This window comes from Oncorhynchus mykiss, chromosome 2 (assembly GCF_013265735.2).
Source record: "Oncorhynchus mykiss isolate Arlee chromosome 2, USDA_OmykA_1.1, whole genome shotgun sequence".
Taxonomy (NCBI): Eukaryota; Metazoa; Chordata; class Actinopteri; order Salmoniformes; family Salmonidae; genus Oncorhynchus; species Oncorhynchus mykiss.
The window spans coordinates 20,145,033-20,168,630 of record NC_048566.1 but is presented as its reverse complement, the minus strand read 5'-3'; the positions used below and the strand labels follow the sequence as shown (position 1 = coordinate 20,168,630).

The 23,598-nt window shown below is 45.7% G+C and overlaps 1 protein-coding gene across 2 annotated transcripts; it reads right to left on the bottom strand.

Moving 5' to 3' along the window:
• Positions 1–2,743: 2,743 nt before the first annotated feature.
• Positions 2,744–22,921, bottom strand: zyx (zyxin). 2 transcript variants are annotated; one of them, XM_036941198.1, is made up of 10 exons: positions 22,763–22,921; positions 12,236–12,525; positions 11,346–11,605; positions 10,516–10,608; positions 8,331–8,897; positions 8,108–8,249; positions 6,866–7,035; positions 6,560–6,738; positions 6,205–6,325; positions 2,744–5,172 (listed from the first exon to the last, which is right to left on the bottom strand). In XM_036941198.1, the coding sequence occupies exons 2-10, from the start codon at positions 12,507–12,509 to the stop codon at positions 5,062–5,064; spliced, it is 1,917 nt and encodes a 638-aa protein (XP_036797093.1). In that variant the 5' UTR covers positions 12,510–12,525; positions 22,763–22,921; the 3' UTR covers positions 2,744–5,061. The 2 variants fall into 2 exon arrangements, with proteins under 2 accessions (XP_036797093.1, XP_036797091.1); XM_036941196.1 differs by lacking the exon at positions 22,763–22,921 and adding an exon at positions 22,136–22,495.
• Between the last annotated feature and the right edge of the window lie 677 nt (positions 22,922–23,598).

Genomic DNA, 23,598 nt, shown 5'->3' with positions numbered 1-23,598 from the left:
TCGGTGTAGTACGATTCAATCTACGTCCTGTATTGACACTTTGCCTGTTTGATGGTTCGTTGGAGGGCATAGTGGATTTCTTATAAGCTTCCGGGTTAGAGTCCCGCTCCTTCAAAGCGGCAGCTCTACCCTTTAGCTCAGTGTGAATGTTGCCTGTAATCCATGGCTTCTGGTTGGGGTATGTACGTACAGTCACTGTGGGGACAACGTCCTCGATGCACTTCTTGATAAAGCCAGTGACAGATGTGGTGTACTCCTCAATGCCATCGGAAGAATCCCAGAACATATTCCAGTCTGTGATAGCAAAACAGTCCTGTAGTTAGCATCTGCTTCATCTGACCATTTTTTAATAGAGGAGAACACAAAGCTCCAGTGAAAAGTGCTGTATGAATATAAACCATTTCTGTATATACTGTAGAACACCCATTAGGTATTTCACTACTAGCCCCAGAACCCCAGTCTACCAGCCCAGCCACCCAGCTAGGGGGGGGGGGGCTAGCCTGAGGAAGGGTTCTGGCCCGGCAGTCTCTGTGGGGCCAGTGTCCATACAGGAAAAATAGAACATACAGGCCTTCTGCCTAGCTGAGTTACCCGGGCTGGAGTGGTCCTCAGCTTCTGACAGAGGAACATTAAATCAAAGTTTCATTGTGAGGATAAAATGTCCTGTTATGGAAACGGTTTCAGCAGTTCTATTTAAATTGTTGTCCCAAAGAACCGGTACAAAATCAACAGAGCAATGTTCTTAGATTCTCACCCAAAATCTCCCTCATTGTCAGCAGTAGCGCAGTCTGTCTGTCTGGCATTCTGTCTGCTGGAACCTTTTCTCTTATGTCTTTGCCTGTCTCTCTCTCTCCTTCCTCCCTCTTTCTCTGCCTGTACTGCCCAGCTCATGACCCTGTGGGTGTAGGGGGACACCCTTGCTCCTCTGTCTCCCCCTGGTGGACAGAGACACCCCTCAGACCCACAGGGAAACAGGAAGTAGTCACAGGGCTGAGTGAAGGGGTCGACTGAGACGGGCAGACGGGTGGTAGCTCTGTGACAAGCCAGAGAGGTACATGGAGGAGAGGCTGGAGGTGTGCTCTCTGGTGGGAGGTGCTGCTGGGAGTAGTAGGCCAGGCCCACTATGGAGGCACAGGAGGAGGATGCCAAGAGGAAGAGAAGGAGTATCCACAACCAGGGCTTCACCTCCTCTTCAGACTGGGGCTGGGGCTCAGGAAGGGTATCCAGCTGGGGTAGGGGCTGGGGCTCAGGAAGGGTATCCAGCTGGGGTAGGGGCTTGGGCTCAGGAAGGCTATCCAGCTGGGGTAGGGGCTGGGGCTCAGGAAGGCTATCCAGCTGGGGTAGGGGCTGGGGCTCAGGAAGGCTATCCAGCTGGGGTAGGGGCTGGGGCTCAGGAAGGCTATCCATCTGGGGTAGGGGCTGGGGCTCAGGGAGGGTATCCAGCTGGGGTAGGGGCTGGGACTCAGGAAGGCTATCCAGCTGGGGTAGGGACTGGGGCTCAGGAAGGGTATCCAGCTGGGGTAGGGGCTTGGGCTCAGGAAGGGTATCCAGCTGGGGTAGGGGCTGGGGCTCAGGAAAGCTATCCAGCTGGGGTAGGGGCTTGGGCTCAGGAAGGCTATCCAGCTGGGGTAGGGGCTGGGGCTCACTTGACACATGACAATCTTATTATAACCTATATTGCCCCCCCCCCCAAAAAAAGAACTGATGCATTAAGTAGAAAGTGTTCAGCCTGTGGCATGCCAACACATTGATTTGACATTACCTAGGATCAGCATAAACTTCATAACATTTCATGAGATAGGTAAAACCTGCAGACGGTCTTTTAATTGAGGCTCTGCTGTGATTTCTGCCATACTCTGTTGTGTGTCTTGTTCTGTCTGTCTGGGTTTAGCTTGTTGCAGCCACTGACGTTTCTCATTTTTCCCTCACACGTAGCCTCCAGACCTCTTTCTCTCCCTCCATCAGCCAGCTGTCATCTCAGCTCTCTATCTTCTTTCATCACTCACTGCTCTCCTCCTGATAAACAGAGTTGACCTGGCAGCCTACCTCTCTCTCTGCTACATTATCAGGTGGCACTGTGGATTCATTTAGACTGTGACATGCACGTGGGTGTGTTTGATGTGTAGGAGGAATCCTCTTCAATCCACAACCCTAAAATTACAGAGTTTTAACTCAAATGTTTTTATTTTACCTTTATTTAACTAGGCAAGTCAGTTAAGAACAAATTCTTATTTTCAATGACGGCCTAGGAACAGTGGGTTAACTGCCTGTTCAGGGGCAGAACGACAGATTTGTACCTTGTCAGCTCGGGGATTCGAACTTGCTCTAACCACTAGGCTACCCTGCCGTAATGAGAACATAACGTCCCTAAGCAACAGGTCGGTACAGAGCCAATAAAATCAGCAGAACTCTGAAACACAGAAAAAGTCAAAACATTAAGAGGACACATTGTCCTCTCGATGCAGGGTTCTCAAATGAAAAAACAGTGCACACACAGCCGTCTACCCGCGTCACTATCAGTGCAGCAGAGGGTCTGGTATGAATTGATAGAGAGAGCGAGGGTGTTCTAGAGGTCATCTGGCAATGGAACACGCCACTGATAGCATAGTGGAGGACACATGGAGGAAGAGAGAGATACTGTATTTGATGTGAGAGAATGAGGACAATACTGAACAATAACTTCCAGGAATAAAGACACTTAATTATTGCAAATGCCAAACAGGCACAATAAAAACACACAGGATTTAGGCTATTAGCAGTTTTATTTTGAGTACAGTAAAATGAAAGAAGAAAAACAATGACATGTACTGGTAATTAATGTTGGCATGTTTGGAACCGTAAACACACAAATATAAGAGGAATTTATAAAAAACTATATGAAAAGAACAAGGCAATCATCATTAAATAAATGAGCAACGTGGTGTTTTTGAAGGCATCATCACACACCAATGGTCTGACAGTGAAGACAAAGGCATGGTCACAAGGGTGGAATCATGTGTGCAAATAAAAAAATGAAAACAACTGAGAATACTAAAGATGATACCGACGACCCAGATAACATGCATATGGAGTCGTATTTGGCCATATGGTTTAGGATGTTAGTTTGGTCATTAGGGTTGTGTTGCTATGCCAGACTGAGGATTGTATAAGGATGGGTGTTTGGTGCCAAACCAGTCTGAACAGGAGAGATAGGAATACTAGGGTGGAAATGGCAACTCACAAAGTTTCACAGAAAAATCACAGAAAATAAGTACTTATCAATGAAATACAGTATGGTAAGATTACAAGCAGAGTAAATATAACTGATATCGAGACATAAAAGAACACTAAGCGGAATAATGGAAACAGTGGTAGTCATTGGAGTATTATGAGAGAGGAAGAGGAACAATATACTGTGTAAAGCACACAAAATATGATTAAAACTTGAAGTGAATTCCACAAAAACAAAGGCAGTGAATTTAAAGTGTGATGCGTTTGAGTGACGTGTTACCATCACCTTGAACTGTATTGGTTTGATCTACATGCTACTGCTACAGTCAATGACCTACTACACTCTACTGGAAAACAGACTGGCCATTTGATCTGTTGCATGTTTATAATACTTAAAACCCTGATTCAGAATCAGTTTTATCATGTTATTCAGAGAGCTGCAAATGCCCAAAATACTAAGCATTTGTAAATGCAGGTGTATAGTGCAAAAATCCATGAGTTTACCTTTAGGTGAATTGAATTAATGAGAGGTAATATCTCTATGTTAATCATTAGATATCTTAACTCGCCTGCACACTACATAAGTATGTGTTCAAGAGCGCTTCATTGAGGATGATAGGATTATACTGTACTGTAGGTCCTGGAAGTTGCCCCTAACTACTGATGCAGGATCCGACGTTTTCCCTCCATCCCCTTTAAATTAAGATTAGGGATGAGGTAGGGTAATCTGATCCTAGCGGTTAAGAGCAACTTCTGCCTGTAGCGTAGGTTCTGTTCTAAGCCATGTGGTCCTCTTTAAACTACAGCACTCTATTTAACATGAGGAGATCATAGGAATGGAATCTGTGCCGGGCTAACTTCTGACCTTTGTTCTAGGTAGTGTCTATAATCATGATCTTAAATCTTCTATTCTTTTGACAAAGAAATAAATGGTCATTTTGATCGTATTGTACCCTCAATCTGTGTTTGATAAAATGGTGAGAGTAACTGACAGTGATCTGTAGCAATGCATGCCTATAAAGCAACAAACGCACACAACAAAAACAAACGAGAGCGACATTCACATATTTTTGTTCGTTTTTTTGCACTGTTTTTAGCCCAAGAGGAACTACATTTCCCACAGCACACTGCTCTGCTACATTGTATCTGATGGGATATGTAGTTCTGTAGAAAGCACTCTCTAAAGGCAGTTAAGCAACTTGTATGTTTGCAGGCACTACAACTCCCAAAGTGCTTCAGGTGCCACCAGCCCACCAGAGCTCAGCCCTATGGGAGGTGCAGGGGAACATGAATTAGTCCACCTTAAACTTTTGTTCAACTCCTCGTGCACTGGGGTCAGGGAGTTACACTAAACTACTGTTACTATGTCTCAAATACTCTGAAATACTTCCCGTCTTTTCCTTCTGTACCACTGAAAAGTGAAAGACAAATCAAAGTTGTATGGCTGAAACCTTCTCAACATGTTTTCCAATCAGTGGAGAGAGAAGAGGAGAGGAAGCCATCTTTGACTGTTGGGACACAGCCCATGACTAAGCTATACTTGTGCAAGACATGCTGGGAATTTTAGCGTAAACAAAACATGGCCTTGATAAGACTGGCATTAACACAAAGGGAGAAGGCGGGGAGAGGAGGAGGAAGTCTATCTCAGTGCAGTACATTACCTCTGGACTGAGAGAGGGAATAAGCAGACAGAGGAGAGAGACATAACGACATCTGCATGCACACACACACACACACACACAGAGCGCACAAGTAAAGCCCTGTTGCAAAGACAGAACGGTGGAAGCTGAATGGATCCTGTGCCTTGGATTTGGTTCAAAGTTCGACTTGAATAACAGATGTGTCCACCAATCACTGCATAGCCTTGGCCCGCTGGGTGTGGCACTTCATGCACAGGATCCTGCCGTCCAATGGGTAGCAGCCGTCTGCGTCCGCCTCTATGGAGAGGGGGCGGGAACAATCCTGCAACCAGGAAGAGAGACTTCAGGATGTGCAGAAGGTCACTGGAAAACATTTACATCCAAAACACTCGGGGGGCACCATTCAAACTGTTAAGATATTTCACCATCTCTTCATAATACATCTTCAGGAGTTTATCTTCACATCTGGCACAAGATGTAGCAGGTCTGTTGTCCTTACCTCCCAGCGGTAGTACTTTAGATGTAGCAGGTCTGTTGTCCTTACCTCCCAGCGGTAGTACTTTAGATGTAGCAGGTCTGTTGTCCTTACCTCACAGCGGTAGTACTTTAGATGTAGCAGGTCTGTTGTCCTTACCTCACAGCGGTAGTACTTTAGATGTAGCAGGTCTGTTGTCCTTACCTCACAGCGGTAGTACTTTAGATGTAGCAGGTCTGTTGTCCTTACCTCACAGCGGTAGTACTTTAGATGTAGCAGGTCTGTTGTCCTTACCTCACAGCGGTAGTACTTTAGATGTAGCAGGTCTGTTGTCCTTACCTCACAGCGGTAGTACTTTAGATGTAGCAGGTCTGTTGTCCTTACCTCACAGCGGTAGTACTTTAGATGTAGCAGGTCTGTTGTCCTTACCTCACAGCGGTAGTACTTTAGATGTAGCAGGTCTGTTGTCCTTACCTCACAGCGGTAGTACTTTAGATGTAGCAGGTCTGTTGTCCTTACCTCACAGCGGTAGTACTTTAGATGTAGCAGGTCTGTTGTCCTTACCTCACAGCGGTAGTACTTTAGATGTAGCAGGTCTGTTGTCCTTACCTCACAGCGGTAGTACTTTAGATGTAGCAGGTCTGTTGTCCTTACCTCACAGCGGTAGTACTTTAGATGTAGCAGGTCTGTTGTCCTTACCTCACAGCGGTAGTACTTTAGATGTAGCAGGTCTGTTGTCCTTACCTCACAGCGGTAGTACTTTAGATGTAGCAGGTCTGTTGTCCTTACCTCACAGCGGTAGTACTTTAGATGTAGCAGGTCTGTTGTCCTTACCTCACAGCGGTAGTACTTTAGATGTAGCAGGTCTGTTGTCCTTACCTCACAGCGGTAGCACTTGAGGTGGAAGTTCTTGTCGAGGGCCACGACTCTGACGGTCTCTTGACTGCCGGCGTCAGGAACTATGGGCTCATTACAGCTCACACACAGGGGAGAGAAACGCCTACAAGCAGGGGGACAGAGAGGACATTAGACTGTACCACACACACACACACACAGGGGAGAGAAAACGCCTACAGGCAGGGGGACAGAGAGGACATTAGACTGTACCACACACACACACAGGGGAGAGAAACGCCTTCAGGCAGGGGGACAGAGAGGACATTAGACTGTACCACACACACAGGACAATACCTGAGAGAGATAGAGAGAAAGACAAGGAGATGAGAGGCCGTACCTGTGGTAGTCTGGGACACAGTATGGGTTGTTGTCGTCGTCGGTGATGAAGGGCGCCCCCTCCAGGCTGCAGGCGCAGGTGCAGCAGCGGAAACAATGGGCATGGAAACACTGGCCCACCGCCTTCAACACACGGTCTGTAATACGCTCCCCACACCGAGAACACACCGCCAGAGAACTCTGTAGAGACACACAGACAGGAGGGTGGGAGAGCAAGCACGGTACATGTCTGTGTGTGAGAGAGTGAATGAATAACTATAAGCTGTTTGTGCATGTAATTACTGTGTGTGTACATGTGTGTACTCACAGTGTAGCAGTCGTCACACTGTGGCGTCCCGTCCTTGTCGTAGAACTGCATGCCCTGCAGGGGGCGATGGCAGCTCATACAGCAGAAACAGTCAGAGTGGAAGAGTTTGTTCATGGCTCTCACTGCAGGCTGGGAACGAGACAGAGCCTCACCACACTTACCACATACCTCTGAAAGAGAGAGATGAGGAGAGAGAGAGAGAGCGATGGAGAGAGAGAGCGATGGAGAGAGAGAGCGATGGACAGAGAGAGCGATGGACAGAGAGAGCGATGGACAGAGAGAGCGATGGACAGAGAGAGCGATGGACAGAGAGAGCGATGGACAGAGAGAGCGATGGAGAGAGAGAGCGATGGAGAGAGAGAAGGGAGGTAGAAAGGGAGAGGAAGAAGAGAGAGGGGATAAGAGTTGGTTGATGCTGACAGAGAAGGGCCCAGCCAGTCCTATTCCACACAGTCATTAAGTCATTACTAGCACCAATGAGAGAGTAGGGAGGAGGCTCCTTACTACCTAATTACACTGATCAATCATTTTGATGAAAGGTCAATCAGCACCCCAGCCCATAAAAACCCCAGCCCAGCCCATCAGCAGCCCAGCCCATAAGCACCCCATCAGCACCCCAGCCCATAAGCACCCCAGCCCATCAGCACTCCAGCCCATCAGCACCCCCAGCCCATCAGCACCCCCAGCCCATCAAAACCCCCAGCCCATCAGCACCCCAGCCCAGCCCATCAGCACCCCAGCCCAGCCCATCAGCACCCCAGCCCAGCCCATCAGCACCCCAGCCCAGCCCATCAGCACCCCAGCCCAGCCCATCAGCACCCCAGCCCAGCCCATCAGCACCCCAGCCCATCAAACCCCCAGCCCATCAGCACCCCAGCCCAGCCCATCAGCACCCCAGCCCATCAGCACCCCAGCCCATCAGCACAGCAGCCCATCAGCACCGCAGCCCAGCCTATTAGAACTACAGCCCAGACCATCAGAACCAATAGCATACTGAGAAAGAGTGTTGTCAGGCAGGAACTGGACAAGATAATGACACTCTGATAATCGTGTTCATTCTGATACATTGGGTATGGTAGTATGAAACAATTAACTAGTGTAGGTGATGAGCGGAGGGTGTGTGTGTACCTGTAGGTGCTGAACGGAGGGTGTGTGTGTACCTGTAGGTGCTGAGGTGATGAACGGAGGGTGTGTGTGTGTACCTGTAGGTGCTGAGGTGATGAGCGGAAGGTGTGTGTGTACCTGTAGGTGCTGAGGTGATGACGGGAGCGTGTGTGTCCATGTCTTTGATGAATGCATTGGTCATTCTCTCCAGCTCCTCCACCTCCCTCATGGAGAGAGGAACACCTCCACCTGGGACAGAGACAGGCCCAGGAGGCGAGGGCTGGGGGACAGAAAACACACATTTAACAGGGGGAGAACTAAACACACACACACACTCACCCCAAAGGGTCTCCTAACATACCTTTGATGAAGGGGGAGATTTCATTGGCTGGCTGTAAGAAGAGGGTGGTGGTGTCATCGCTTTGGGCTGAGGAGGGGGCACGGGAGCAGGAGGGGGCAGGCTCACAGTCATCTGAGAGTCAATGGAAGAGGGCTTTGAGTGATTGAAGGCTGGGGGAGCCACTTTGTTGGCTGGTGGGGCGGGAGGAGCGGCAGGAGGAGGAGAGAAGGAGCTGGCTGCAGGGGAAAGTTTAGGAGCAACACCAAATGGAGCCGGGGCGTGGTTCTGGTTCTTCAGCCCCACAGGAGGCATGGACGTCCCTGTTTTCATGCCCCCAAAAGCCTTAGAAGCACCGACTGGTGCCTTAGCAAATGGCTGTGGTGCAGGAGCAGGAGCTGGGGCGGATATAGGGTTATTGGCTTGTCGGTGTGTCGTCCGGAGTTTGAGCTCCTCGGCCCAGGGAGCAGGAGGGGGCTTGTCTCCCATCTCTGGAGGGGGGAGGAAGGAGAGGTTGGGCTTGGGAGCAGTGGGGGGAGGACCTGCAGGCTTGGGGGCAGGAGGAGGAGGAGCTGAGTACTGACTGGGCAACTGGGGAGACAAGATCAGACAAGAAAACATTACAGGCTATATGTACTGAAGAGTTGAAGAGAACTATGAGAGAACACACAACAACAAGCTGTGGTATGGAACTCAAACCTACTTTTAGACTAAAAGCATTAGGAACTGAGTGCCCCTTCAGCTATTTTGGAGGTTTCCAGGTGAAAATACAATGTTCTATACAGTACTATTTGAAACATTCTAAACAATCCACCCTCCTTAACAAGCCGCCTGTGTTTTTAGGAACGGTGAAAACGGCTATTAGTATCATTCAAGTACAGAATTAAAAAACACAAAAAGTTTGCAGTTAGCGATTTTCAATCGTATCAAATGTTCAACTTCCACAAAGCACAGGCTCTGAGTCATACAGGGGAACTTGAGCTCATCAAGTGTTTTTATCAAGAGCTTGTGCCAACATTTCCCTGTTCTGATCCAGTTCCTCCCAGGAGGATAAAAACACTCTCCATTTATGGCTGTTTCCCCAGACCGCTGGCTTGGCCCCACACACACAGGCCTGATCACAATGGAGTACGCATTGTGTACCACTCTCCCTCTCTCTCTCTCGGTCTTGCTTGGTCCCTCTTTCTATTTGCATCGCCATCTTTCTTTATATACATCATTCTGTGTAAGTTTCTCTGCATCACTCACTTCCTCTGTTTTTGTACATCACTCTCTCATTGTCTGTCTGTGTACAGTAACGAACAGCTTACTCATCCTAGAGCCATCAGCCTGAACAGACACAAAACAGCCTGGCATCTGGCCAAACGGTTTCTCCTGACCTGCTCTCTCTCCCCCTCTTTCTCTCTACTTTGGAAACCCCTTTATTCAAACTTCTGAGTCAATCTTTTTTCCTCTGATCTTTTATTCCCCTCCCCACTCCTCCACTTATTCCCCCTCCCCACTCCTCCATTTATTCCCCCTCCCCACTCCTCCATTTATTCCCACTCCTCCATTTATTCCCACTCCTCCATTTATTCCCACTCCTCCATTTATTCCCCCTCCTCCATTTATTCCCCCTCCTCCATTTATTCCCCCTCCTCCATTTATTCCCCCTCCTCCATTTATTCCCCCTCCTCCATTTATTCCCCCTCCTCCATTTATTCCCCCTCCTCCATTTATCCCCACTCCTCCATTTATTCCCCCTCCCCACTCCTCCATTTATTCCCCCTCCCCACTCCTCCATTTATTCCCCCTCCCCACTCCTCCATTTATTCCCCCTCCCCACTCCTCCATTTATTCCCCTCCCCACTCCTCCATTCATTCCCCTCCCCACTCCTCCATTCATTCCCCCTCCCCACTCCTCCATTTATTCCCCCTCCCCACTCCTCCATTTATTCCCCCTCCCCACTCCTCCATTTATTCCCCTTCCGCACTCCTCCATTTATTCCCCTCCCCACTCCTCCATTTATTCCCCTCCCCACTCCTCCATTTACTTCCTTCCATCTTCTCAGTCCCAAGTATTTCCTACTCTCTCTGTGTAATGCTGTGTCTACTGCAGTCTTCTGTTACATTCCGTTTTCCCTGTTGATTTACTGAAGTTGTGTGCTTCTACGACGCTCTACAGTATACGACGCTCTACAGTATACAAAATACTTGTCCTTCTCTGTACCTTGGGGTTGAAGGGTCCTCTGGTCTCCATCTCAGACAGCAGGTCAGTCAGAGAGCCCAGCTGTTTGTCAAAACTAGTCTGCTTTTCCAGACACTGTGGGAGTGAGAAAGAAGGGGGGGGAGGGAGAGAGGGGAGGGGAAATGGACAGACACACAGAGTGAGGGATTGTGAAAGAGTGAGAAATAATGGGAGAGAGAGAGAGAGGATGATTGTTTATCAACAGGCTGAATCTTGACTTGAAATATGTAGCAAACTCCAACCGCCACCTAAATCATACACGTGTGTCAATGGGGAATGTGCACAGAAGTGTACTGATAGAACAGAATGTAACTGATTTGCATGGATCAGAACTTAAACACATCACGTTAGGCAATAGACTTCCACATCTGTTTACTGGGGACATCCACCATGGTAGTAGATGTGTGGATGAGAGTTCTGGCCGTCATCCAACACAACTACACCAATACAATGACAAGTGCTTTGGGACCTTATGGAAAGTTCTATATTTAAGCAATAAGGCACGAGGGGGTGTGGTATATGGCCAATATACCACGGCAAAGGGATGTTCTTAGTCACGACACAACGCGGAGTGCCCGGACACAGCCCTTAGTCGTGGTATATTGGCCATATATTAAAAACCCCCGAGGTGCCTTATTGCTATTATAAACTGGTTACCAATGTAATTAGAGCAGTAAAAATAAATGTTCTGTCATACCCGTGGTATATGGTCTGATATACCACAGCTGTCAGCCAATCAGCATTCAGGCTCAAACCACCCAGTTTATAATACAAAACGTATTCCATTCTTATGATTAGTGACCCAGACTCACCTGAGAGTTCTCCCCAGCACTGGGGACACTGCTGGGACCAGAGACTGGGAGAGGGGGAGGGGGTGGTGGAGGAGGGGGAGACGGGGAACGGGGGAGACAGGCATTCTCCTCAGGCGGGGCGGGGGGGAGGGGCAGGTCATCCACTGCAGGAGGGGGAGGGAAGGCAGGGGGAGGGGCATCAGAGGCTGGAGGTGTGGTTGCACAATTGGGGGGAGGGGCTGGCAGCTCATCGTCCATTGGAGGAGGAGGGGGCGGGAAGTCTAATAGAAACGGGGAGGGGTGATTGATTAAAACAAAGGTATGGCAATCAAATGGTTTCTAAACATTCTATAATTCATTCAAATCCTGTCATCTATTCACTGCACCCACCCAGACATTCATTCAAGGGAACTCCATGACAATACAGTTTCTACACACAGAGACAGTGAAATGTTACTGTCAAGAAAATAGGTGGTTAAGTAGAAAACAATGGCTTAATTGCCAGAATCTCGCAGTATCCCTTTAAATGCAGTGATTAGAGTTTGTGAGAAACAGGAAGGGTGCGTTTCATTGATGGGATAAGGGCCATGTTGCAGTCTACCAATCTGTTGGGTTGCCAACACCAGGCTCAAACTCTGGGATCCAACATCCTTGTTTTATCAGAAACAAAGATAAATACTTGTAACTAAATAATAACATGCTTGATGCTTCTGTTGCGAGATAAGTCTGGTCCTAAAACAACCCCTAGTCACTTCCCCTAACCTCTAATACCATATTTTTACACCTATCCAGTTACTTCACATCTGCACTGTGAAGGGAAAGAGTTTAAGTGAAGGAGTTAGGGGTCACATTAAACCAGACAATGCATGGGATAAATGTTTACAAAATTACAAACAAAAACGGCCAATCACCTTCGCATAGCGATGGTGGGGGTGGAGGCATCACTCCAACTCGACCAATGACAGCTGTGCCGACACCGCGTGTTGAGGAGACCAGACTGGGGGGAGGAGAGGGACCTGCGGGAGGAGTTGAGCCCGGGGGAGGCCACGGGTCGGACTGGCTTTTGGGGCGCGGCGGGTTGACCGAGGCAAACTTCTTTGGCTGGTTGTAGAAGGAGGGGGTGGTGACTTTGAGGTTGATGGAGGAAGTCACCATGAAGGGTTTACTACCGCTGGAGTCAGCCATGTTGTCGTTTTACTGTCTGAGGAGAGAAGAAGAGGACAGCTGTTGTTTATGACCATATTGGTTTATTACGACGGTTTAGAAGAGGACAAACACAATCCATCCAAATCAACACAAACTGAAATGAGCGGTAGGGAGGCTGCCAACTGTTAAAGAGATGGCTGTGTTACAGAGGAGGTCTAGCAAACCTGGAGGCCAGCTGTAGAAAGGATAGCAGAGAAGATAAAATAAACCTTTGATATAGAAATGAACCATAGAGCATTAGCTTATCTGAGGTGAGCACACAGAGCTTTTGAAACAGTAGGGGAATATTTCTCCTTGGTGAATTAGTGGGGACACATCAACAAAGGATCTAACAACCCTGTAGCCTAAATACAGGAGAGAACCTCCAAAGCATGCATGCACAGAAACACACACAGACACACACACCTGAAAGATCTTGGCTGCTTTACACAGTACCTCGCCCTAGATTGTAAATACACACTAGCCACTCCTTAGGCTCAGTATGGAGAGAGGTATACCGTAACCATAGCAGCACTTACAGCTGCTTCAAGGTCAACTCTCAGTATGAAACCGTTCATTGTAATAAAAACAGTTGAGAACTACAGCATGGTTTACTATAGGGCTGACCGGGTCGGACCTGAGACGGGTAAAACCATCATAACATGTTCATGTGAGCTACATCAAGAGGGTCATTCAACATCAGCTCAAATATTTACCTCACGTGTTTGTGGTTAAAAATGTTGATGTTACCAAAGCGGCTCTATCTCAGATTCCCCAAACGCCTGTGGCCCTGTAGGTGACCCCTGGTTAAGAGACGTGGCCCTCTTTCTCTCTCAGTACCTCTTGGTTTCTTCCTCTTTCTCAGTACCTGTCTAACGTTACTATCAGCTAGACGCTAGCTGATATAGTGCCCTACAGAGTATACAGTGCATTCCCCTTTTACACATTTTGTTATGTTACAATACCCCATAATTACAAAGGAAAACAGTTTATTTTTACATTTTTGCAAATGTTTAAAACAAACAAACAGACATACCTTCTGTAAATAAGTATTCAGACCCTTTGCTATGAGACTCGAAATTGAGCTCAGGTGCATCCTGTTTCCATTGATCATCCTTAAGATGTTTCTACAACTTTACTGGCCAAACTGAGCAATCAGGGGAGAAGGGCCTTGGTCAGGGAGGTGTCCAAGAACCCGATGGTCACTCTGACAGAGCTCCAGAGTTCCTCTGTGGAGACGGGAGAACCATCAGAAGGACAACTTTATGGTAGAGAGGCCAGACGGAAGCCACTCCTCAGTAAAAGGGACGTGACAGCCCGTTTGGAGTTTGCCAAAAAGCCCCTAAAGGACTCTCAGACCATGAGAAACAAGATTCTCTCGTCTGATAAAACCAAGATTGAAATCTTTGGCATGAATGCCAAGAGTCACATCTGGAGGAAACCTGGCACCATTCCTTTGGTTAAGCATGGTGGTGGCAGCATCCTGCTGTGAGGATGTATTTCAGTGGCAGAGACTGTGAGATTAGTCAGGATTGAGGGAAAGATGAACGAAGTACTTGATGAAAACCTGCTCAAGAGCGCTCAGGACCTCAGACTGGGGCGAAGGGTCAACTTCCAACAGGACAACGACCCTAAGCACCCAGCCAAGACAAGTTTCTAAATGTCCTTGAGTGGCCCAGCCAGAGTCCGGACTTGAACCCAATCGAACATCTCTGGAGAGACCTGAAAATAGCTGTGCAGCAACGCTCCCCATCCAACCTGACATAGCTTGAGAGGATCTGCAGAGAAGAATGGGGGAAACTCCCCAAATACAAGTGTGCCAAGCTTGTAGCGTCATACCCAAGAAGACCCGAGGCTGTAATCACTGCCAAAGGTGCTTCAACAAAGTACTGAGTAAAGGGTCTGAATACTTACGTAAACGTGATATTTCAGATTTTTATTTTGAATAAATTAGCAAACATTTCTAAAAACCTCTTTTAGCTTTGTCATTATGGGTTATTGTGTGTAGATTGATGGGTAAAAAATGATTTAATACATTTTAGAATAAGGCTGTAACATAACAAAATGTGGAAAAAGTCATGGTGTTTGAATACTTTCCGAATGCACTGTACTCGGGCTCCCGAGTGGCACAGCGGTCTGAGGCACTGCATCTCTGTGCTAGATGCGTCACTACAGACACCCTGGTTCAAATCCAGGCTGTATCACAATCGGCCGTGATTGGGAGTCTCATAGGGCGGCACACAATTGGCCCATCGTTGTCCAGGTTTGGCCTGTGTAGGCCGTCATGGTAAAAAAGAATTTGTTCTTAAAAGACATGTCTAGTTAAATAAAAGGTTAAATAAAATAAAAATATATAATGGCAATGATGGGTCGTAGTGCCTCATCGCTGGATCATAAATAAGCCTAATGGGTAGTCTAGAAACATGGTTTTGTCCATAATGTCAAATGCTTTTGTTAGCTCACAGAGCAACTACATATTTACGAACCATTACCATGGTGATAATATATATGGGTTTCTTCAGGCCTTGTTTGTTTTGGAAGGAAAAGCAATGCCCCAGAACTAGCCTAGTAAATGCGATGTGGCTTGACTATAATGTTACGCCATGTCAGTTTCATGAGAAACTTAACGTAACTTCCTTCCCAGTGTTACCAGATTTCTACGAAATATTACCTATAATTAATTATAATATGAGTGAAATAGTTATTTCATTTGTATTAAGTAGGTTAAAAAGCAGCTTTTCTGTGTTGGAATGGTGTGGGTGTACCCCAACGACAGAATGGTGTGGGTGTACCCCAACGACAGAATGGTGTGGGTGTACCCCAACGACAGAATGGTGTGGGTGTACCCCAGCGACAGAATGGTGTGGGTGTACCCCAGCGACAGAATGGTGTGGGTGTACCCCAGCGACAGAATGGTGTGTGTGTACCCCAGCGACAGAATGGTGTGGGTGTACCCCAACGACAGAATGGTGTGGGTGTACCCCAACGACAGAATGGTGTGGGTGTACCCCAACGACAGAATGGTGTGGGTGTACCCCAACGACAGAATGGTGTGGGTGTACCCCAGCGACAGAATGGTGTGGGTGTACCCCAGCGACAGAATGGTGTGGGTGTACCCCAGCGACAGAATGGTGTGGGTGTACCCCAACGACAGAATGGTGTGGGTGTACCCCAGCGACAGAATGGTGTGGGTGTACCCCAGCGACAGAATGGTGTGGGTGTACCCCAACGGCAGAATGGTGTGGGTGTACCCCAACGACAGAATGGTGTGGGTGTACCCCAACGACAGAATGGTGTGGGTGTACCCCAACGACAGAATGGTGTGGGTGGTGTATACAGTTCATTAAAAATATTAAGGCAAGTAGACGGCCGACTCTAAGCTCAGCCAATCAGCCAACATGACATCATGTTCTAGGAGTAAATAGCAGGCACCTTTTTAAAGGGTCTGTGAGATACAAGTTGGATTTGGGATTTTGAAAGAGTTTTTCTCCAATTTATGCTTTGGTCACAATTCCGAGTATAGGACGAGGTAACAGAATATAAACGTTAAAGTGAGATTTTCACTGGACAGTTACAAATAGTTTTTCAGTTTGAAATTGAGGTTTCCACATTGCATGTAGCTGTGACTTGGGGGCCTGGACACAAGTTCTGACAAGATAAAGACATCAACAGTGGGTGAAAGTGTTCCTGAAATGCTGACTCAGGCCTCAACACAGTATGAAGGAAAAAAAACAGCGTAAGTAAGCTAACTTTGTTTGTTAGGATCCTCTGGAAAACACAGCGTTTTCTACATTTCACTCATAACTTCTTACTTTAACAGTTAAAATACTGACAAGAATCCAAAGAGAGAAGTTATCATATTTGCACTCAAGCCCCTTCAAAGTGAGCAACAAAAAGCCACAAACTGCAAAATCTTCACTTTTCTATTTTCAAAATGGACTTACTGTTAAATAATGCAGAGAAGAGCAGGATGAAATATTAAAGGCAAATGACCAAAGGGGACATCAACCAATCTGGTTGCCCGCCCTAGCACAGCTAGGCTGGATAGCTGTCTTATTTAGAAAACACCAGTGGGACTAGAACAGATGGAAAGAGGGGGGGGAACAGACACACAAAGTGGTCTTGGAAACTGGCTGTAAAAGTCCAACCTAGTAAGAGTCCAACGCTCCACTGACAAAGCGTTGGCTCCTCTCTGTGATGAAAGAGCCTGCATCAAGCAGAGCAGACCTCCCCTGTAATATCCTCAGTCAGACAGAAACCTGCTCTCCTTGGCCAATAGAACCCTGTTGAAACCTCTGCTAATGAGGGCCAGTGCATTGGATACCAGCAGACTGTTCAGTTGTGAGGGAAATATTACTAGGCTTTGATCTAAAGGCTTTCTATCTTTCTAGAGAGCCAGCGCTCTACACTAAGTGGAGGCAGAGAACTAGGCTTATTGGTTCTAGTGCTCTCATTTAAAAGTGTCTCATTATATTAGCCTACTGTAGAAAAGCCCTGGGGATAATGCATGAGACGGTCACGGGACTGAGACATGCTAAGAGCAAACGTTCCTCATGGTGCCCCTGGAAATAGACCAACCTATTTGAGGAATTAAAAAACCAAATACCGCTATAAATGTCATCCTTTATGATGTATTATTTAATTCACTACTCAACCAACTGTAAAGGCATTGACAAAAAACATTCCCCACAGATTCCATGTGGCTGTAGACCTGGCTAATGGTTTTATATGGTGAGGTCAGCTGCAGGCTCCTCCCGGACCGTCCCCTAAGCCTAACTAAAGTAAACCATTGTGAAATTGGATCCAGAGATGATGAGACCCATGGTGAGAACGTTTGGCACTTCAGTTGAATGACATCATCAACACCATGGTCTGCTTTTTCCTTTCCCTTCGTCTCCAATCTGCCCCCCCCCCCCCCCCCCCAAAAAGCTCCCTCCTCTCATTTCAGTTGGATGACATCACCACAGTCTGTATTTCATCATCTTAACTAGTTTTACAGCTTGGCTATGAGGCGACATCCTGTGTGCAGAGAGAGCGCTAAACTCATGCAAACCGTCTACTGTAAATAATAGCTCATAGCTTATCGAGTACGTTATGATTTCCACATGGTTGATTGGTCGTCGGTCTACAAAGGAGGATTAGAAGACAATTAATTTGGTAGAGGAGATGATATTTGAGATGGCTTGCAAGGCCCAGACATCAATCGAAGCATCGTTCTGTGTTGGATGGGACTATAACACACTGTTGTTTTACCACTGGCTGCTGGTCTGTAAGTGTTCACCTGAGAGAAACAACAGCAACAATAGATACTGTGCCAGACCAATAAGAACACTAGTGACAAGCCAACACGCTGCTTGGGGGCAATCGCTTTGGAATCCAGATGAGGAGTATAAAACAGGCAGAAGAACTTGATTCTGAAAGCCACTCTTGAACTAGGGCTGAGAATTGGCAGGGACGATACGATATTATCACGATACGTAGGTGACGATACAATATGTTTTGCAATTCTCACGATTCTATATGCATCGGAGATGTTCCAAACATATTGCTCACCATATGTCTGCTGCAGGAGGACAAGAGAGCCATGAGAAAACAAGTTTTGATCAATCATGGAAATAAATGTGCTGAAAACAAATGGTCTCCCTATTTAAAAAAAAAAAGACGGAGAACAAGCTATGATGGAAAAATAATTATTTGATAATATTGCGATATTGTCAAAACGATACAATTCATCGTCAAAAATAATATCCCGATATGTAACTGTATCAATCCCCCACACTATCTTGGACCCTAACATTACCATAACTCTAGCCCTAAATCAACAACAAAAAATACTTCCTTACTTGCTCATCAGCTCTGACGCCAGTGTTGTCCTCTCTACCATGGCAATCTAGTGACTACCCTACAGTTGCTAAAGCTCCATCGTTGTCCCTGAGTTTCATGCACAGACACGCCCAGCTCTTGCTGGGAAGCCTGTCTGTCTGTGACTGTGTCTGGGGGAGTTACTCATGCACTGACAACGCTCCTAATTGAGTCTGATCTTACAGGTCACTAGCCTTTCAAAGGGGACTGGGATCTCCATCACAGTGCGGCAGTAGTACTAGGTTAGGCTATACTGACAGTGAATGGGTGACATATGACATTAATTGTATCACAGTAGAGGTAGACCGATTATGATTTTTCAACGCCGATACCGATTATTGAAGGACCAAAAAAAAAAAGCCAATACCAATTAAATCGGCCAATTTGTATTTATTTATTTGTAATGATGACTATTACAACCATACTGAATGGACACTTATTTTAACTTAATATAATACATCAATAAAAATCAATTTAGCCTCAAATAAATAATGAAACATGTTCGATTTGGTTTAAATAATGCAAAAACAAAGTGTTGGAGAAGTAAAAATGCAATATGTGCCATGTAAAAAAGCCAACATTTATGTTCCATGCTCAGAACATATGAAAGTTGGTGGTTACTTTTAAAATGAGACTTCAATATTCCGAGGTAAGAGGTTTTAGGTTGTAGTTAATATAGTATTTATAGGTCTATTTCTCTCTATACCATTTGTATTTCATATACCTTTGACTATTCGATGTTCTTATAGGCACTATAGTATTGCCAGTGTAACAGTATAGCTTCCGTCCCTCTCCTCGCCCCTACCTGGGCTCGAACCAGGAACACATCGACAACAGCCACCCTCAAAGCATCGTTACCCATCGCTCCACAAAAGCCACGGCCCTTGCAGAGCAAGGGGAACAACTACTCCAAGTCTCAGAGCGAGTGACGTTTGAAACACTATTAGCACGCACCCCGCTAACTAGCTAGCCATTTCACATCGGTTACACCAGCCATTAGGCTGATAGGCTTGAAGTCATAAACAGCGCTGCGCTTGCGAAAAGCTGCTGGCAAAACACACGAAAGTTACGTTTGAATGAATGCTTACGAGGCTGCTGCTGCCTACCATCGCTCAGTCAGACTGCTCTATCAAATCATAGACTTAGTTATAACACACAGAAATACGAGCCTTTGGTCATTAATATGGTCGAATCCAGAAACTATCATTTCGAAAACAAAAGTTTTTTATTTCAGTGAAATACGGAACCGTTCAGTATTTTATCTAACGGGTGACATCCATAAGTCTAAATATTCCTGTTACATTGCACAACCTTCAATGTTATGTCTTAATTATGTAAAATTCTGGCAAATTAGTTTGCAATGAGCCAGGCTGCCCAAACTGTTGCATATACCCTGACTCTACGTGCAATGAACGCAAGAAAAGTGACACAATTTCACCTGGTTAATATTGCCTGCTAACCTGGATTTCTTTTAGCTAAATATGAGGATTTAAAAATATATACTTCTGTGTATTGATTTTAAGAAAGGCATTGGTGATTATGGTTAGGTACAGTCGTCCAATGATTGTGCTGTTTTCGCAAATGTGCTTTTGTTAAACCATCCCACAGCGCTGCATCGATTATATGCAACGCAGGACACGAAAGATAAACTAGTAATATCATCAACCACGTGTATTATAACCAGTGATTATGATTGATTGATTGTTTTTTATAAGATAAGTTTAACGCTAGCTAGCAACTTACCTTGGGTTACTGCATTCGCGTAACAGGCAGTCTCCTCGTGGAGTGCATTGAGAGGCAGGTGGTTATAGCGTTGGACTAGTTAACTGTAAGGTTGCAAGGGTATGATCCCCCGAGCTGACAAGGTAAAAATCTGTCGTTCTGCCCCTGAACAAAGCAGTTAACCCACTGTTCCTAGGCCGTCATTGAAAATAAGAATGTGTTCTTAACTGACTTGCCTAGTTAAATAAAGGTATAAAAAATCATAATAAAAATAAATAAATAAAAATTGGCGCCCAAAAATACCAATTTGCGATTGTTATGAAAACTTGAAATCGTCCCTAATTAATCGGCCATTCCGATTAATCGGTCGACCTCTATATCACAGTGATCTTATAGAGGTCAAATGGCTGTGGTACGCTTGTGAATGGAATTCCCAGACTCCCACCCAAACAGTCACGCACACAGACGTAGTACGGCCTAGCCTGCTTTACTCTGAACAAGCAAGTTTAATGACAAATTACAAGGGGAGAGAGATTTGAGGACATGTTATGCATTAAGTATTATGATGATAGCCTGGGTACCAATCGGTTTCTGCCATCATTCCACTCAGGGCTCTAAAGTGCGACTGATGAGGAGCTCTGTGTGACTAAGAAAAAAATAATTGGAAAGCCCCAAAAAACTGTCAAAGACTCCAGCCTCCCAAGTCAGACTGTTCTCTCTACTACCGATGCACCAAATCTGCAACCAGCAGGACCCCGAACAGTTTCTACCCTCAAGCCAGAAGACTGTTAAATAGTTAACCAAATAGCTACCCGGACTATCTGCATTGACCCTTTTTGCACTACCCTTTCTTGACTCATCACATACACTGCTGCTACTGTTTATTATCTATCCTGTTGCCTAGTCACTTTATTCCTAGTTATATGTACATATCTACGTCAATTACCTTGTACCTTGCACATGGACTCGGTACCCCTTTGTAAATAGCCAAGTTACCATTACTCAGTCTATTATTACTTTTCTATATTTTCTCTGTATTGTTGGGAAGGGCCGTAAGCATTTCACTGGGGTGGGTATAATTTGTGGAACGTTCCAACAGGAATCTGTTCCAAAAACTTTGTAAAATAACAAGGTTGCCAACAAACAACGCATACAAAGTTGTATAGCGACAGAATAAGATACCGGATAGGGAGTGAGCTATTTCATTACGTTTTCCACTCACCACATTTATTCCGAAAAATGTCTGTCCTCACTCTGGTAGCCTATGGACAAACATTAAGAATAAGCTACGTGGTGAGTTGATACCTATTCGGCAGCTAGTTAGCTTAGTGAATTGATCATGCTACTGTGTATGCATTCTTTGTTGGCAACCTTGTACTTTACGAAGTTTTTGGAACAGATTCCTGTTGGAACGTTCCACAAATTATACCCACCCCTTCTTGAAAGTCCAATATCCTGAAAACTTGACTGCTGACATGCAAAACATTTGGATTATTGACAACAATACCAAAAGAGTTTGAGCTGATTTTCCCTTTAATTGCATTTGTGTCTATGGGGCTGGAAAACTATCACAGCACTCAACGTTTTAAATCTATATTCTCTCTTTACATTTTAGTCAGTGGGTTTGCATGAGAACAACCATCTTGTGAAACAATGGAATCCCATTTTGGATGAAATAACAGCTGGTAGGAACTTGATGGATAACCATGATCCACCGTGTTACATTAGCGCCCCACCCACCTTTTAACATGCCTCTGATTAGCTATGGTAGATAACTGTCTGCTAAGCTCAAGACAGCTAAGAACAACTGAACACACATAATATACAAAATATCCGACGTTCATCAATGAATCATGTAGTCATAACTAGGTAAAGTCTGTCTAACCCTGATTCAAGAGAATGTCAGTGTGTGTCAATCCGTATTGATAGCCCTGGTCTAGCATTCACCTGCATACAACCCAGAGTTGAAATAACTTAAACGGTAAATGTATAGAAAAGCGCAATCAATCTAGAAATACTGGCTAGTTAGTTTGTACACTTACCTATTTTTTTGCTGGCTAGCAGCTTCCCTACAGTTGGTAGCTAGCGAGAGGTTGTAGGGGGCTAACGTTACTTCCTCGCTTCTCTCGAGTTTATTGACAACACGGTTTATCGTCCTCAACCGGCCCTTCCTATTTATTATTTAACGGTAGGTCTATCTGCACCGTAAATGGATGTTGCCATCACCCTTTCCCTGTCTATTTTCCAAGGAATGTGAGATGTCTGTCTGGCTAACCAGCCAGCTAACTTTTCCTCCTAAACTGTACTTCCGGTTACAGCTTCCGCATTTTTCTTCGTTGTGAGCGAGCGCGTATCTATCAAAAGCTGTAAACTTGTAAATGCGTCCTTTGCACAAGGACTGCTCAGTGGCTAAAAAGCGGAACACCCGCCCCGGTAGATTAGTAATAATCGTATCAGGCACTTTGCTACTGTTCTTTCATACATTTTCTTAACTGTTGAAACTCTGCAATGCACCAAAACTATATATCACACAATCTGATTATTGCTTAGACCGATCATAGAGGTAACTTGTCAGATGTCAAACAGTTGTGCTGCCACTATTAAATGGAAAAAACTGTAACTTGTTACCTATCAATAACTCATATAATCAGTATAAAATATGTTCTTACCTATGTGTGCAGTTGGGAGAGCAAACTATTACCCTCCCCTACAGTATCTATCTCTTCCTTCTCCTTTTCCCTAGTTGTAGATCCAAACCGAGACAGAAAGTGTGCTTGTTAACTTTCCTCTACCCCTCTCTCTCAGTTCCCCTACAGCTGTTAGACCCCCCCTCTCTCCTCCCCACCTCTCTCTCCTCCCCTCTTTCTCTCTCTCTCTCTCTCCTCCCCCTTTCCATGGAAAAGGAATGACACCATCCTTCCTAACAAGTTCTTTCTCGTTGGACTTTCTCTCATGATGTGTATATTACTATGTCAACACCACATCTCTCTCTCTCTATCTCATCCTGCATGTTCATAAACTGCTGTAAGGCAGTAGCCCCTGTCTTTCCTCTCTGTTTCTCCCTGTCTCACTCTCTCTCTGGATTCCTGCAACATTCTTCATTCTATGACATCAATGCTGCCTGCCTTTCCTTGTAAGGTCAGAGAGAGAGGGAATGAGAGAGAGGGAGGGGAGAGATACTGGAGTTGGAGGCTTGATTAGGTACAGACACTAAAATGGTTGGTGGACACAAGGGAAAGAGAAAGGCCACATCACATTGTGCTATTGCACTCGCTGTAAGCCCTGTTTCTGTCCAGGTGTAAAAGGCATTTCCATGCATTTTGGTTCAAATATCATATACATGCATAACCATTATTTCCTTGGCACTGAACATACAGGAGTGTAATGAAATATAAAGTAATACATTGCTGTGGCTCTGTTACTCAGTTTGATTGAGTGAAAAAAAGGACATGGTACCTCATAGACCCTAACTGTTCCTACTGACATGAGGATGTGAGCCTAACCC